The sequence below is a fragment of the Gavia stellata genome, chromosome 2 (assembly GCF_030936135.1).
Source record: "Gavia stellata isolate bGavSte3 chromosome 2, bGavSte3.hap2, whole genome shotgun sequence".
NCBI lineage: Eukaryota > Metazoa > Chordata > Aves > Gaviiformes > Gaviidae > Gavia > Gavia stellata.
Window position 1 is genome coordinate 48992434 of NC_082595.1, and position 16209 is coordinate 49008642.

The window sequence follows — 16209 nt, forward strand, 5'->3', positions numbered from 1 at the left end:
AAATCTGCATTTAAAGAAACTAGGTTTTAATCAAATGAATTGTACTTGTGGGGTATGAAAATGTTTTAAGCTTCTGCTCTTAGCAGTTTTCTGCTTCTTTCCTTATATGAAAAACCTAACTCAGTTTTAAAACTACAGAATCTTTAAGCTGCACTGGCCCAATAAGAAAGAAAAATAATCTACAAGGGCTTTCTGTAAAGTGGCTAATAGGGCTAACAGGACAAAAATCTGCATTATCTGCATAGATGTTTTTCTGTTCTGTGCATCTAGCATTCTGTTGGCATCCTGGGGAGAAATCGCAGTACCGAAATGTCCTCCAAACTAGAGAATACCAAATATATATCACAACTGCATATACTGAGTACTGGTGCTGTTGGATTGGCTGTATCAGGTACAGTTTGGCTGCTTCTATGGGAAATCAAATGGTAGCATTTTGCTTTACAGACCCCAGTGAATCTGGCGGCCAGGCATCTGCTGCCAGAGCCTAACTTTTCAGTGCACTTTTGTTTAGAGCACCTGAGGCAAACTGGCCCAGACCTAAACTTGTGTAATGGGTTTGGCTTACAAGTACAGAAGCATTTCTGGAGCCACCCTGAACCTATTTCAAGCATTGTTTCATTAGACAAGATGATTGAAATCTAGCAAGTATGTTCGGCGCACCAAAAAACCTCACAACCTGTCCATTTTAAGAGCAGCTTTTTGAAGTTGGAAAGTTTTAACTTGGTAAGAGCAGACTTGTAATGGATCCTGTAGGCTCTAATTACAGAAGAGGTCTTGGTTTTATTGTAGCTATAACAGAACTTGATTTGTACCTAAGCTTTCTGTTGGACTTATTTTCTGGAAGCTCCTCAGAAACAATGTATCTGTCAAGAGCTTTTTATGCTGCTAGACACCGGATTTGTTTAACTAAACTTCAGAACATTTTAAAAAAATTCTTTCAACTAGATGGAAAATAGCTTCCATTTCTTTGTAAAAAAACAAAACAAGGGAAATTATATCCTTTTGTACGTACTTAAGTGCTTCTAAGCAGCACATTACACTGCTGTACACAGCTATACAGCTATACAGATTTGATGTACTGGGGGTTTACAACAACACTATACTTTACCTGAATGCAGTTAATTTTTCTGGGGGCAGAGGAGAAGGGGACAATCACTTTGGTGCAATCCAGTAGTTTCCAAGAATACAATCTCATTGAAATGATGGAAGCTTAAGTAAAGTTTTATAAAGACTATCTGAACTGAGGTTGTTTATGGCATAGATAAGGTCATGTATCTTTCACAAACATGAGACATAGTGATAGTTAAGAGGCTTTTTCTTAATAGTCTGACTACAACAGGTTTTTTTTCCTTCATTGAGTGAGACTGATGTAGAAGTCAGTTGGAGTATTTTTTTTAATGAAAAGAAAAATACAAATGCATTTTGATGCTGACTACCTAAGGAGGGAATGTGGGGAAAAAATCAACTACACTGCAACATCACTCGAGAAAACAATTGGACTCCAGAACTATTAGAATGTCGTGCTTTGTAGATTACTAAGCTATTTAATAAAAATTCACACTCTTGAATAAATGGTAATCAGGTTGAACTGTCAAATTATGTGGTGTTGCTGTGGGTTTTGGGTTTTTTTGAACTTAAAACTTCAGGCTCTGTGAAGCATTTGCCTAGATTGAATGTGCGAGGTGCCATGGATTAACAACATGGACCCATATGGAATGTGTTTGAAGTTTTCAAGAAGTTATCCTGCCAGACTTCATTCCTTAATGACCTTTGATACACCTTGAATAGTGGAAAGGCAGTTCAGAATCATATCTTGTGATCATATGATTTTGGCAGCTATCAGAAGATGAAGGATGCTAAAAGTTAAGGCTTTTATCCACAAACAATGGTGTATATTAATAAACTCTATACCATATTTACAAATGCTTTCTCTTGTATTAAAACTAACAGTATTCTGTTCACAGTGCCAATGTTTTTACAGGTAGCAATCCCACAGTACTCCAGTATTTTGGCATGGGAATCAGTAGCGCTTTGTATTTACAGAAAATGTACACATACGAATATAAACATGTTACTTGAAACAGTACTCAAAAGATAGATCCATTCGTGTTTCAAAGTTTTAGACTGTACAACACCTTCCCGTTCGTTTGCGAGGGAATACTGTTCCTTGCAACGAGAAGATGCCCGTCTTTTAGCCAAAGTGGCATAAAAATGATTACCAAAATGAGCCTTGTTACACTGGAGTCGTGTATACGGAGAGTAACTTCAGTCCAAAGTTTTATAGATCTGTTGTTTAGTGCACAGAATACAAAAGTTAAAAAGGTTTTCATTTTAATTACTAAAATAACCAGACTCTCTCTGCCCTCTGCGAGCGCTATCTCACTCAGCCAGTGTCCTCTGGATGCTGAAGATGCTGGTGGTTTAATGTGCAGCCCAGCTGCCAGCCTGGAAAGCGTATGGCGCTCTGGGCCTATATACATATGTCACAGTATGACTTGTGGTAAATGAACATATAACCAAGAGTGCCTGTATCTCCCCTGTTCTCTCGGTAATCCTCCCTGCTTCACAGCAGCCATAACTGGCCTGGCTTCAGTACTACTGACTGGGACTCGGCATTCAGGCAGTTCATCATCAGAAGTGATGAATGGCATCAGGCATGCGGAGAACGAAGAGAGGGGAGAGGAACATGAAGGAGATCCAGAAAGGAACCCAGCAGAACTGCGGGCTTGTTCATGAGGACCCTTACAGCTTCTGCTTTGCCATTTCTTCCCTTTCCATGGTCTTCACCACAGGCTCCTAGCTCCCCGGGATTTTGTTTGCTGTTGTGATCAAGACAGAGATAGCAGTGCTATAGGAAAAGTGCAAAGCTGCCACTAAGGAGTCTCTTCTTCATTTAAAGTCTGTTCTTGGCTGCCAGTCACTTGACCTGAGTGGTCATTGCTCCTACTGCTGCTGTGTTGCTTGTGGAGCAAAGTCTTCCACTTGGCCTTGTTCCTCCTGAGATGGTTCAGCATATTTTCAGATAGGGGGGTATCGCCTGTAAACTGGGCCCACCTCTCAAAGAGTGGCTCTACGATGTATGTCATGAACCCTGGGGAAACACACAAAGGACAGCAGGTGAGGAACAAATTCATTCCATGAGTGCCTTGCCCCACAGAGTGCCTTGAGAGAATGCAGCAATATAAGTGGCAAAAACCCTGACGAGAAATAACAATAATGCCTCAAGCAGCTATCAAGTCCTTTTGAAATGCGCAACTTCTGACCAGCGCACATGACAAGATGTGGCTCTGTGTGCATAACAGTATAATCTGTGAGAGACAGCATCCTTCTCTGAGGAGATTTCAGACTAGAAAGTAACCGGTGTGTAATCACATGTGTTGGTTGGGATTTTTCTCTGCAGATATTAGAATGACCCCTTTCTTCCCTATGCAATGTCTCCTTTGTCTTTCTATTGAATGTTTGCCTTGGACAGGTTTCTTTTTGAACATTTTTATTTAGAATGTGAATCATGACTCTCATGGTACCTACAGTTCTTACTGTTAAAAAAACCAGATTGGGAAAAAAAAGAAAAGTTTCTCTTTGAGCTTGTGCTATACTGAGATAAACAGAGAGAAGAGAATGAAACTAATACTTACCGATCTGTATGCTTGGTATTGTATCCTTCTGCTGATTACAAAGGGGGCTTATTTCCAGTTCAAATTTTTGTTCCAGGTCACCTGGAAAAAAAAAAAAAAGAGAAAATAATTTGCTGCCACTTATCTCTTCCCTAGGCTTATGTCAGACTTTTACAGTGACTGCAACTGTGTGGATTTGAGCAGCTGGAATCTTGCACCAATGACAACCATGTTAAATGTCTAAATACCTTCATTTTTTGGCCTTTGTTTTAGGTATCAGAGAAACTGAGTATGCATACAAAGAAAAATCTCTCTAAGGAAAGGTGAATTTTGAATCAACATGACATCTGAGCACTTAGATGTTCTGAAGACCTTAATTTTTAAAATGGATTCTCTCACATGAAAGATTTTTAGGACATTCTAGTTAATTTACTCAGTGTTCAAATGTTTTCCTACGAGAAAAATGCAGACCATGTATTTTAGAAGTGCATCTCCATTAGTACTGTAGTGTGAGTTGCTACTGGGTGCTTGTGGAAAGTGCTGTTGAAGGACAGTGTGATGGAGCCTGGCAGTCTGCAGCTGTGCCTGCACTAACAAACTAATAAGGGCCAGCGCGTGGGCTTGGGCAACGTGTTCATGTATCAAGAGTTATGGAATTCCAGTTACAAATGTGGATGAAATTAGAAGTTTGTCTTATAATTGTGGTGTAGCTGGGTATCAGGGCTATGCCTGTGCTGCTGTGCTGAACTTGCATCACCAAGTCCCCGGGCGGTCCAGGAAACCCCCAGGGAGTCATCTGCACAAGACTGACTAGAGACAGCAGATAGACTTGAAACAAAAGTGGTTGACTGAACTCCTAGTCACCTTCAAAGCACAGTATTGGACTAATCAGAGCAGGAGGTCTCCAGGTGCAAATCTGGGACTGCCCTGAAGACTCCAAGGCAGTGCCTGCCGGTACTGGCCCTGGGGTCTGTTTCAGATTGGTGAAGAACAGCCTGGCTGGGGGCTCTGCTCACTCCAGATGCCACCTCAGACTGCTCCTGATGCAGAATTGACCAAATTTGGCATCAAGATGATGCTTACAAACAGTCAGTAGAAACTATTCTTGCAGATGCAGAAATGGTCACCCAAGACAGGCTTCCTTCCCTACATAGCTAAAACAGTTAGGAGGCATTTTTGATGTAGGTGAAGGTAATCAATAGCAATGATCATGCATGTGCTGGAGTGGTCACAGAGGACTACAGGCCAGCTGGATATAAGAATTCAGCAGAAAATGAGCTCAGGGAGTCTCATTTGCTCCAGCTGAAGCTGCTGTTGCCATCCAGACAACAACCACCTATCCTGCTGGAGAAACTGCATTTCCCCATGCAATTAGTACTCCATGCAAAGGTTGCTGTAAATGAGTTAAGGTTGGTTTTTTGTTTTTTTTTTTTAAACAAACAGTCTGTCTGTGAGTGCAACACATTCATCCTTTGTGATAGTTAGCCGAGACATAGCCGGCTGAAGATGAGCCAGCAGTGTGCCCAGGTGGCCAAGAAGGCCAACAGCATCCTGGCCTGTGTCAGAAACAGTGTGGCCAGCAGGAGTAGGGAGGTGATCGTGCCCCTGTACTCGGCTCTGGTGAGGCCGCACCTCGAATCCTGTGTTCAGTTTTGGGCCCCTCACTACAAGAAGGACACTGAGGTGCTGGAGCGTGTCCAGAGAAGGGTGACGAAGCTGGTGAGGGGTCTGGAGCACAAGTCTTATGAGGAGGGGCTGAGGGAACTGGGGTTGTTCAGCCTGGAGAAAAGGAGGCTGAGGGGAGACCTCATTGCTCTCTACAATTACTTGAAAGGGGGTTGCAGAGAGGTGGGTGTTGGTCTCTCCTCCCAACTGGCTAGTGATAGGACAAGAGGAAATGGCCTCAAGTTGCGCCAGGGGAGGTTTAGGCTGGATATTAGGAAAAATTTCTTTACTGAGAGAGTGGTGACACACTGGAATAAACTGCCCAGGGAGGTGGTGGAGTCACCCTCACTGGAGGTATTCAAGGAACGTGTGGATGTGGCATTGTGGGACATGGCTTGATGGGCATGGTGGTGCTGGGTTGATGGTTGGACTTCATGGTCTTACAGGTCTTTTCCAACCTTAATGATTCTGTGATTCTTGGTTACTGCATGAGGTGCAGACGCTTTCCTATGTATGGTGTGGGAGGGAAGGGAGCCTAACTGTGTGCAAGCTAAGTTGTGCCACTTGCCCTCAGGCAGTAATACTTTGTTCATTTGATTCACTAATAAGGACACAGTTAGAGGTGATTACAAGAAACTTTCCCATAATAAGCCTGACCTGCTAGATCAGATAACATGTTGTGTTCAACCCAAAAAGAATAATTTTGCTTTAAATCCACTGCTTTTGTTTAAAAGTTCTTTTCTCCCCACTAATAGACAGTTTTGACTGAAATGCTATTGTGCCACTCGGGCTCCATAGCCCCACATAAAATACTGTGTGCATCTTTAAGCCTTACCTTTCTTCTCTCTGCAGCATACAATGGCTTCTTAAATGTGAGGGGAGTATTTTCAGTTTTACTTAGATATTTACAAAATACCAGGGAAATGCTTTTAGCTTCACAAAAAATCAAAAGGAACACTTCAGCAAAGCTGAGACAAAATGTTTGTCATGTTTCCACATGTGTGATTTGTTTGTCCTCTTCTTCCCCTCTACCCCCTCCAAAAATCTTTGACTGATAAAAAGAGTGTCTCACTCCAGTGATGTCCCCTCTGCAGGCATTCTGGGTTCAAAATGGTAGACCTGTCTGGCTTGAAGTGTATCAACATCTTCTTGTCTTTGACAAGTCATTTAATTGACAAAAATAAGGTTTTCCTTTGCATCGTAACAACTTAAATGATGGTTAATTTTCATATGGTTCAAGTTGCTATAAAAGTAACTGCATGAATTAGTTGCTGAGAACTTTCAAGCTGGGGAAAACCTTTCAAGCAATTTTAAAACCTCTCCAGAGAAACTGATCATTGATGTTACTTAAACATCAGCCATTTTCTTGAAAATTGTTTTTTGCCAGTTCCAGTTTTATATAAACAAATGAAGTTGCATTATTTAACCTGTGTTCCTATTTGACTTTTAAAATGCCCATTTGAGAACAAGTTATTTTTTTTTTCTAGGAAAGGTTCGTGTTAGGAGTTGCTGTAGGCATCAGGTGCCTACAGCACAGTGTATATTTTATTTCCTAATAGATGTAGTGTAGACACACCAGATGACTGGAAGATCATAGAATCTTTTAGGTTGGAAAATACTTTTAAGCTCATCGAGTCCAACCATTAACCTAACACTGCTAAGCCCACCAATAAAACATGTCCCTAAGCGCCTCATCCACACACCTTTTAAATACCTCCAGGGATCGTGACTCAACCACCTCCCTGGGCAGCCTGTTCCAGTGTCTGACAACCCTTTCAGTGAAGAAATTTTTCCTAATATCCAGCCTGAACCTCCCCTGGCGCAACTTGAGGCCATTTCCTCTTGTCCTGTAGCTTGGGAGAAGAGACCAACACCCACCTCTCTGCAACCCCCTTTCAGGTAATTGTAGAGAGTGATGAGGTCTCCCCTCAGCCTCCTCTTCTCCAGACTGAACAACCCCAGTTCCCTCAGCCGCTCCTCATAAGACTTGTGCTCCAGACCCCTCACCAGCTTCGTCGCCCTTCTCTGGACACGCTCCAGCACCTCAGTGTCCTTCTTGTAGTGAGGGGCCCAAAACTGAACACAGGATTCGAGGTGTGGCCTCACCAGAGCCGAGTACAGGGGCACGATCACCTCCCTGCTCCTGCTGGCCACACTGTTTCTGACACAGGCCAGGATGCTGTTGGCCTTCTTGGCTACCTGGGCACACTGCTGGCTCATATTCAGTCGGCTGTCAAGCAACACCCCCAGGTCCTTTTCTGCAGGGCATCTTTCCAGCCACTCTTCCCCAAGCCTGTAGCGTTGCATGGGGTTGTTGTGGCCAAAGTGCAGGACCCGGCACTTGGCCTTGTTGAACCTCATCCAATTGGCCTGGGCCCATGGATCCAGCCTGTCCAGATCCCTCTGCAGAGCCTTCCGACCCTCGAGCAGATCAGCACTCCTGCCCAACTTGGTGTTGTCTGCAAACTTACTGAGGGTGCACTCGATCCTCTCATCCAGATCATCAATAAAGATACTAAAAGAACTGCGCCCAATACTGAGCCCCGGAGAACACCGCTTGTGACTGGCTGCCAACTGGATTTAACACACTTGCTAACCTCCAGTCAACTGTGACCTCCCCAGTTAGCTGGGACTGCTGGTAGATGATGGAAAGTGGTTTGGTGAGCACTTCTGCCAGCTCCCTCAGTACCTTTGGGTGAATCCCATCCGGTCCCACAGACTTGTGGGTGTCTAAGTGGTGTAGCAGTTTGCTAACCATTTCCCCTTGGATTGTGGGGGCTTCATTCTGCTCCCTGTCGCTACCTACCATCACAGGGGGCTGGGTACCTGGAGAACAACTGGTCTTACTGTTAAAGACTGAGGCAAAGAAGGCATGAAGTACCTCAGCCTTTTCCTCACTCTTTGTCAGTATGTTTCCTCACTCTTTGTCAGTATGTTTCCTCCCTCCACATCCAGTAAAGATCAAGATCTGAGTCTATTAAAATGGCATTAGAAACATTTGGTACAAAAATGTTCAAAGTTTGTATGTGTTACCCAAGGAAGATTAAACATGGCACTAATGATGGTATTATCTGGCTCCTCTATAGTTAAAAATCAAAGCGTAAGAGCTATGGTTTTCAAATGCTAACCTTAGTGACAAATAAATACCTTCAAGCCTCAGCATTGTGTGTAAGGAGGTAGAGAGGTCTACAATAACATTCTTAAGTGATAATGGTTTCTAAATACATGGTGGTTAATATTGTTTTTTGTATCACTTACCAGGACTATACAGCCACCAGTGATAGTCAGACCACAGTTTCTGTATATTCTCCCATGTGAAATGCTCTTTTTCTCCCTGTTTTGCTTCTAACTAGTCTCATATGTTCCAGTGTCCCCTTTCAGAGGTATATTTTAGATGTTATACTAATAAATCTTGAGTCTTGGGAAAAAGCATATGTTTGTAAGAGTTGAGAGTGCTGTCTTTCTTTCTCAGCATGGTCCCTCAATACACTAAAGGTGACGTATCGCACAGCTGGGAGGGCCCCTGTCCTCACATGTTGGATATTGCTTATGCCTTTACTATACATCTGACTAAATAAACCTACATCTGACAAGTTGCTTATGTCGCTTCAAAAGCATCAAAGTCAAAGACATTTCACCAGCTTAAGCTGACACTGGCTGAAAATTAACTTGCTGACCTATTTGTCCTTGTTTGTTAATGTTATGGACTAACTGTACTAGGCACCAGCTTGAATGTGGCTTAATTTTGTAGTGCAGAATTTTAAATAAATTGAGAGCTTCATCGTGCACTCTTTCAGTGTTTATACCACTTGCCTTCGGCTCTCAGGATGCTCCGAACAAAGAATTTAGCAGTGATTAAACTCTGCTGCACCCTGCGTTGCAGCACAGCATGACCTTGCCTATGCAGATAGAGCCAAATGGTGTAATTACTGCGTTTAAAAAAAGCCCCTGCCTGACTGTGCTCTCTGCAGGGGTTTGAAAACATTTGCAATAGGTCCTAGATGAGTTTTGGCTTGTCTACTTTGGCCCTTTCAACAGTGTTAGAAGAGCTTGGCGTGCTGGGAACTGCGTTTGAAGCCTTTCTCTGCATTTGTAGGCAGAAGAATGTGTCATATTTGGGAAATAGCGAGGGTAAGGCTCCCGTCAGAGTTGTAGCAGGAACATGAAAAGTGAGATAAACCACAGTGGACAGCAGTAGGATTTTGGTGCAGTGTAGCCCTGGTGCTGTTCCAGCTCAGAAGAGCTAATGGTGACTGGAGGGTTCTCAGAGAAGAAGCCAGCCATGGGCTCTCCAGCTGAATTCAAGTGCTGTGGCACAGCAGAGCCCTCCCTCCTGCCTGACACTGCTGCAGGAGCAGCAAGGGCAAAAAAATGCTTGCTGCTCTTCTATCCCTTCCCACTTTTCAAATGAGACAGAGTATCTCTTCAACAGCTTGTTCTTGAGGAAAATTTCAAGGCAAACCGGGTAGGCTGAATGCTACCTCTGTCTCGCCACACAAAAAGCCTGGAAGACCGAGGTGAAAGGGGACCGCTGCACGCGAAGGGGCTGACCTTGCCGGTAAAACTCTTCGCAGACCCGTTCGCTCCACTGTTTGCTCAGATCCCAGAGCCGGCAAGGGTTGCAAATGTCAGCGCACTTGAGTGCGATCTGAAAGCAAAGAAGAAAAGTAGTGGTGAGAAAAGAAATTATTGTCTAGCAGTGCTTCAGCAGTAAATCTGCAGCCATGAAACTCCCAGGCCTCACTAGCAATGCTGGGAAGGGTTAAGACCACCTTTTAGAGACTCAGCCTCACCCAAATAGGCCTTTTGAGGAAAGAGCATTTATTTAAGCCGCAAACAAAACTTCATTCAGTCCTCCGCTTTACCATAGTGAGAACAAGAGGAAGGCCAAATTCCAAGCCTGCAAAGTCTTTTGGATATTCCTTGCAAGGAATAAGCCAGCAAAAGCCTCAGGCTGGCTCCTGCTGACTGCCTGGCTCAGCATCCACGGCTGATGACAAGGAAGGGAAGAGCCAAGCTGGTGTAAGACTATTTGGGCATCATTTCTCTGCGGTCTCAGTGACTGACCTTGCATCTCACTTCAATTACACTTCGTCTTAATGCCTGCATATTTTTGTTTACAAAGCTAAGCACAGGGCTCTCCACACTGCCCCTGGCTTGGTTTCACTTAGTTAGCTAGTACTTTTAAGCGCTTTGCAGGGGAATGAGTACAGGAGGGCAAGAGGTTTTTAAAATCAAGTAACTGCTTCAGAAACGTAAACCATGTAATAGCCTGTCTGTCTTACTGCCTTGGAACAAGATGTCATGTGCCTCATTTCTTCACAGATTGAACACAGTCAGTTACCCTGACAGAGGTCAGAAATCATTCTGGCACTGGGGAGGAAAACAGAAGTATTTCCTGTATAAATTCAGACCTGTGAACTGGAGGACAGAGGTCTCCAAGTCACTTTTCTCTCTGGATTAAACTGATTAGCCTTAATGTTACTGTCTATTACAAGGACCTTTCAAACATTCTTTAACTTATCCTGATCAATCAAGATTTCTTGATTTTTTTTTTTCTTCTTCCACAGCTTATCCACCAGATAGATAGATAAATAAATCTCAGCATGTCTATGCCCTAGTTCGTATCTTCAAGAAAGTGCATAAGACACTTTTTTGCCATAGTTGAGATCTGTAATCCCTGTGCCTCTGGCATTTGCACAACTTTCTTGCCTAATCTGTCCAAAAATATGATAAGCCCATCACCCTGCCCTGCATGGTCCATGCAGGAATCTGACAGAAGACTGTATTTGATGGAGGACAGACGAGCAGATTACTACATTTCCCACGCTGGTGGAAGGGGAAGAATTAACAGATCAACACTTCTTTCCCTGTAACTGTCACCTTTCCTGTAACCTCGACAAAGTGATAAAATGTAGAGGTTTGTTTTATTGATGATAACGATTACTTAAACTCCTTTATGTATTTAAGAGTGAAATTGATGTAATTTCTCCAGAGAATAATTTATATGCAGCTACTTTAATCACAATAATGCTTTAATAGGTAGAGGTTTATTCTGAAGAGCCTGTTAATGACTGTAGCTTAGCTGGAAGAACCAGTTTGAATCTATTTGATTTTTAAACAAAACATGGTTTCTTCATTAGCTGGGCAGATCCACTAGAGAAGCACCTGCTGCCATGGCAACAGCTGTCTCTGCAGAGGCAGTTTCTGAACATCCGTCACAGGAACGGGACTTGGGCACCTGATGTCAGGCTGTCTTGGAAAGAACACTGACAATGGGGCTCTCCTGCACGGTGCTAGAAAATTACACCAGTGAAGTGATGTTTGCCAAGAGAGAGACTATAATCGAAGCATTGCCTGGCAAGAGAAGCAGTGGTCTGGCAATAAAATAATTAATAGCTTATCTTAATTTTTCAGTATTTGACACTCTCCTGTGTCTGTTGCATTCACAGCTTTTTAACTCACAGAAATTACATAAGGAAATACTGGAGGCACCTTATGCTTGCCTGACATGCCAGGTGGCAGAAGGAAAGTGTTTATGGTGATAGGTAAGGTGGTGCTGATGTCCAGACACACTATCGTATGCTATTCTAATGTGTACTAGGAAATTCTGTGACTTGAAAAATGAATAAAAGAAATGGTGGAAAAATATTTTTTGAAGTTACCTGAAGCATAAAATGTCTGTCTTGTGCATCCTCCAGCCTCAAATCCTGATTGTCCAGGTGAGATTTCAGACGGATCAAAAACTCATTCTGCCTGTTGATGTCTGTTGCCAAGATCAGGGAGCCCAACTGCTGCTCGATGTTCTGTCTGCAATTAAGGAAAATAAGTCCCTTCAGTCATGGAAGCACTGAACATTAATAGCTCAAAACAACCTGCTATGGATCATAGCTAGCATAAAGCTTCCTCTTTCTTTATGGATCCAGCCTGATCTGTTTGGTCAGTCTCTGCTGGGGTTTGCAGGGTACAACTGTTCTAGCTGCCTAAATGGGTTCAGGAGGAATAGATAACACTAGAAGAAAAATGTTTGTTGGCATAGGGGGTTCTGAAGGCTTCTGAAAAGTGCTAGGAAAGTAAAAGAAAAACCCAACACAACAGCATCTAGAAAAATGCTTTACATCTTACTTCAGCTGCTGAGAGCTGGGTGGTGAATACTGCAACTTTGAAGTTGCAGTTGAAGTTGTGAAGGACTGGACTGGACTGAAGTCCTTTAAAGTATGACTGAAGCTGTTGGTCTGATGCAAAGGATTTCTGGATGGATATGGTGCTTACTGCTTACAGGTAACTTGTTCATATTCTCGGTAAGGCCACCTGTGATTAAAACTTAGTATTGCAGGCTGTTCATTGGCTCAACCTCCATTCCTTGGAGGGAGTAATGCTGCACAAAACCAGCAGGTAAAAAGTTAGCATCAACTGGGCCAAGGTGCTCATGTTGCTGTTTGGTATTTTTTTTTGCTTCACCCAAAAAGACAGTGAAGACTGAACCACACCTCGTCAGTCAGGTGTGGAAGTCCTGAGCAGTCTCGATGCTACTCAACCAACTCCTCCGTTTTTCTCTCTATTTCATGCTTTTTAATCACCAAATCTTTCCATATTTGGTTGGTGACATGTAAAAGGAAAATTGCCAACAATGGATCTGAAAAGGCCCATTCCTGCTGGGACTCCCAATGTTCCTGGTGCTGATAGCGGCCATTCCTGTGCTGCAGAAGTGGCAAAGTCTTAGAAAATACTTCTGCTCTATAACTTTTCTCATGATTTCATACTGGCACCAAGAGAGGGCAGGAAGTTCAGCCTACTCTGAAGCCTAGGTCTCTTTGCCAGTCTCCTTTTAAGAAGAGTGATGGAAGCCATGGACTAGTTTCAGTGATGCATTTCCTCCAGTGGACACTTACGTCACCTCCTTGGGCAGATGGGCAAGGAGCCGTGACTCTCGAAGCATGCCTATCGTAGATCTCCAGTGATGATTTTCCAGCACTGAAACATTCTAGGAAGGAAAAAAAGGAGTAAGTTCAAGGATTAGGCAGGTATCCATGCTACAGACACAGATTTACCGTATCACATGATGCCTAGAGCTGGTTCGAAGTGCTGTAACATGAGCCTAAAATGTGTGCTTTTTAGCCCCCTTTTGGATTCGAGGAATTGGTCTGGGTTCCAAGAGTTAAGGACCTTGTGCTTCTAGATTTCCAAGCTAAGGTCAGCCCTAGAGTCTTCTTGTTCTACAGTTTTTGAGTCCTGCTGTGGACAGAGGAGCTAATCTCATCTGGCTGGGAGGTAGCCTGCATTCTAACAGATTTATTAACAAATGAATTAAAACATGAGTGCAAAAATCGTATTTTTACCTCCTACTGATTCCAGGTTGACTTCTCAGCTTCTACAGTTTGAATGCAGAGAGGACAAGACAAAGAAAACTAAACTGCCAAATTTGCCTTGGAGTCAGGGAACGGGAGACTGCCTGCGGCTGCTCAGTGAAAGCAAGAGTAGTATCAGTATCACTGAGCACCTGCAGAGGCTTCAGCAACTTAGTCTGCAACAAGTTTTGTTTGTTTGCTTCCAACTAAGTGGAACCAAATGTAGGTCGGAAAAAATTCCTGGGGAACAGAAACCCAGCTTTCGAGGTTGTCTGTAAATTACAACAGATAGGGTATCTTGTGTCTGGTGACTTATTACTATTCTAACACACAATGCATTTGCCAGTCATTGCTCGTTTAGTTCACAAAGTACTTTCTACTACTGAACGCCTCAGAAATGTCACTTGTTCAGAAACCTCTAACACAATTCTTCTAATTCACAAAAGCATCTGCTTGCTGCAGAGAAGCAGCCCAGTGGAGCACCCCTCCAGTGAACGGCACAGTCCTCAGTTGTCCACAACAACGAGCACAGTGTGAATGAGACAACTGTCACCCAGCAATAGGGACACCCTCGGTGGAGTTATGGTATCTGATCCCTCTTTTGGGCAGTTTATGGCTTTTGCAGTGGACAAGCACTGGATTAAAAAAAACGCAAACAGAATCAAACTTTTTGGGCAGGTGGCAGAGCAAGGACTCCACCCCATCACTGCCAACTGGGAAACTAGAGACATAATCCCTCTCTCTGGCCGCTGTTAATCTCTGGCTCCCTTCTGCACAGTGCCACAGCTCTGCAGTGTAGCTGCATTAGTGCTGCCTTTCCTGTTGGATGTGATGCATAGCTTCCACTTCTCCAAGAGGGACTGAACAGTATTTTCTCCTCAAGGCTGCCCCATCCTCCTTTGTAGTCCTGTCATATCTAATGACTGTTGAAAAGACTAAGTCCTTTTCCTTGGAAGAGCTGACAGACTCAGAACTTGGGATCAGCTATGCAATATCTAAACTACTTTTGACAGCAATTCTGTTCATTAGCCAACTTAAATATCCCTCTTCTCCTTTTGCCTAAATACATCAAGATGGAGTCTTGCAACCCTGCACACTGACCAAGAAAAATAAGGGAATGTAACAGGACATAACAACATTCATTTTTTTTTTTTTGCTTCTTTCATCTCCCTTATCTCAGAGCTGAATCCTGGTCCCAACAGTCACCCCAAATCCACAGGCTGCCATCTTCCTACCCTAAGGTGAATTAGACAAACCCTGCCTGTCACCTTTGGCTTTTGGGAAGGCTTACACTTATTTAAGACAGTGCCTGCGTGCACAGTTCCTGCAGCCCCGGTCTGACTGCACCCTTGAAACATCCCAACTGGGGAAATTCCCCTCAGAGCACCCTGTGCCCCCACATCCCTTCCAGCACGGCAGTGTTACTTGCTGGGAGGAGCTGCATCAGCAGCACCTACCTCAACCGGGGAATGACACTCTATGGATGCAGTTGCTCTTTGGCTACACTGAAGGCCAGCCAGAACAGGGCTGAGTGTGTAGGTATCCGAGAACTTTCTTGCATCCAACTAATAGTTACTCAAAGGAAAAAGCAAACTCAGGTACCCATCCTAGTGTATTTCCACTTCTGTAAGCTTCTGCTCTTTGCCTGCTGCTATAGGGAGAACTTAAACCGAAGCTGCTGCGCTGTCTCGTTTCCCACACTTAAAGCACATGGAGGAGGGAAAAGGAAAGGTCAAGTCAACAAGCGACAACTGAGCATGAAGTCATATGACTCCCCTGTTAAATGCAAGCAGTCAGAACCTCTGAAGTTGCTGCCAACAATCAGTAGAGTCAGCTATTCCACCTAGGAACACTCCACTGCCTTATTAAGACTAATTGCCATGAGCTATCTGAATGCCTAGGCTGGTGGGGAGATAACCCATGCAGGGAAAAGTCTACGTGCTGCCTTGCAGACTGGGGTTCTCAGCTCTGATCTCCAGAGAGCTTGCTTCCCCTAACTTTTGATTTTTTTAAAAAACTGAGTAGCACAGGTTTGTTTTAAAGGCTGCATGCTAGGAAGCCTGTCTCACATCTACTGCCTAAAAGTAGTGGATTGCGGTAACACAGAGTTCAAGACTGTGAGGAAAAACCCTGGTTTTTCATTTAGACTTTCACAAAATCTCCAATCTGTGACTTTCCCTGAGCCATTCAAACCGCCACACTTGACATATGCATTTGGAAAAGAATAATAACTTGAAGAAGACTTGCTATTAACCAGGTGCAGAGAAAACTTCCATTTTAATTGAGAGTGGAAGGCAATCTGAATTTCTTTCAATCTGGTCATCCATTCTTAGTCATTGAGCAACTGGTTTAACTACACAATGTTAAATACCTGAAAATGATACTTTAATTAGAAATGGTGCTTTTAAGGAAGACTGCAAAGTAGAATTGTCATTAACTGATGCCCAAAACATATTTTCCTATTTCTGATTTATATATATCTATCTATATTAAAATTGTAAAGCATTCTTTCATAGATTTCTGAAACCTGTTTTGTACAACAGATGGTGTATGTGATCATTGCAGACTTCTAAACTATTACC

The 16209-nt window shown here is 43.3% G+C and overlaps 1 protein-coding gene across 2 annotated transcripts in view; it reads right to left on the minus strand.

The window, feature by feature from the left end:
* Nucleotides 1-2035: 2035 nt before the first annotated feature.
* Nucleotides 2036-16209, minus strand: part of PDE7B (phosphodiesterase 7B) — an 82657-nt gene continuing 68483 nt past the window's right edge. For both annotated transcript variants that reach the window (XM_059833979.1, XM_059833970.1), the window contains 5 exons: nucleotides 13172-13263; nucleotides 11945-12089; nucleotides 9831-9927; nucleotides 3636-3716; nucleotides 2036-3091 (listed from right to left, as the gene is read on the minus strand). In XM_059833979.1, coding sequence (XP_059689962.1) covers nucleotides 2874-3091; nucleotides 3636-3716; nucleotides 9831-9927; nucleotides 11945-12089; nucleotides 13172-13263 — 633 coding nt within the window. In that variant the 3' untranslated portion in view covers nucleotides 2036-2873. The remainder of the gene's footprint in view (nucleotides 3092-3635; nucleotides 3717-9830; nucleotides 9928-11944; nucleotides 12090-13171; nucleotides 13264-16209) is intronic.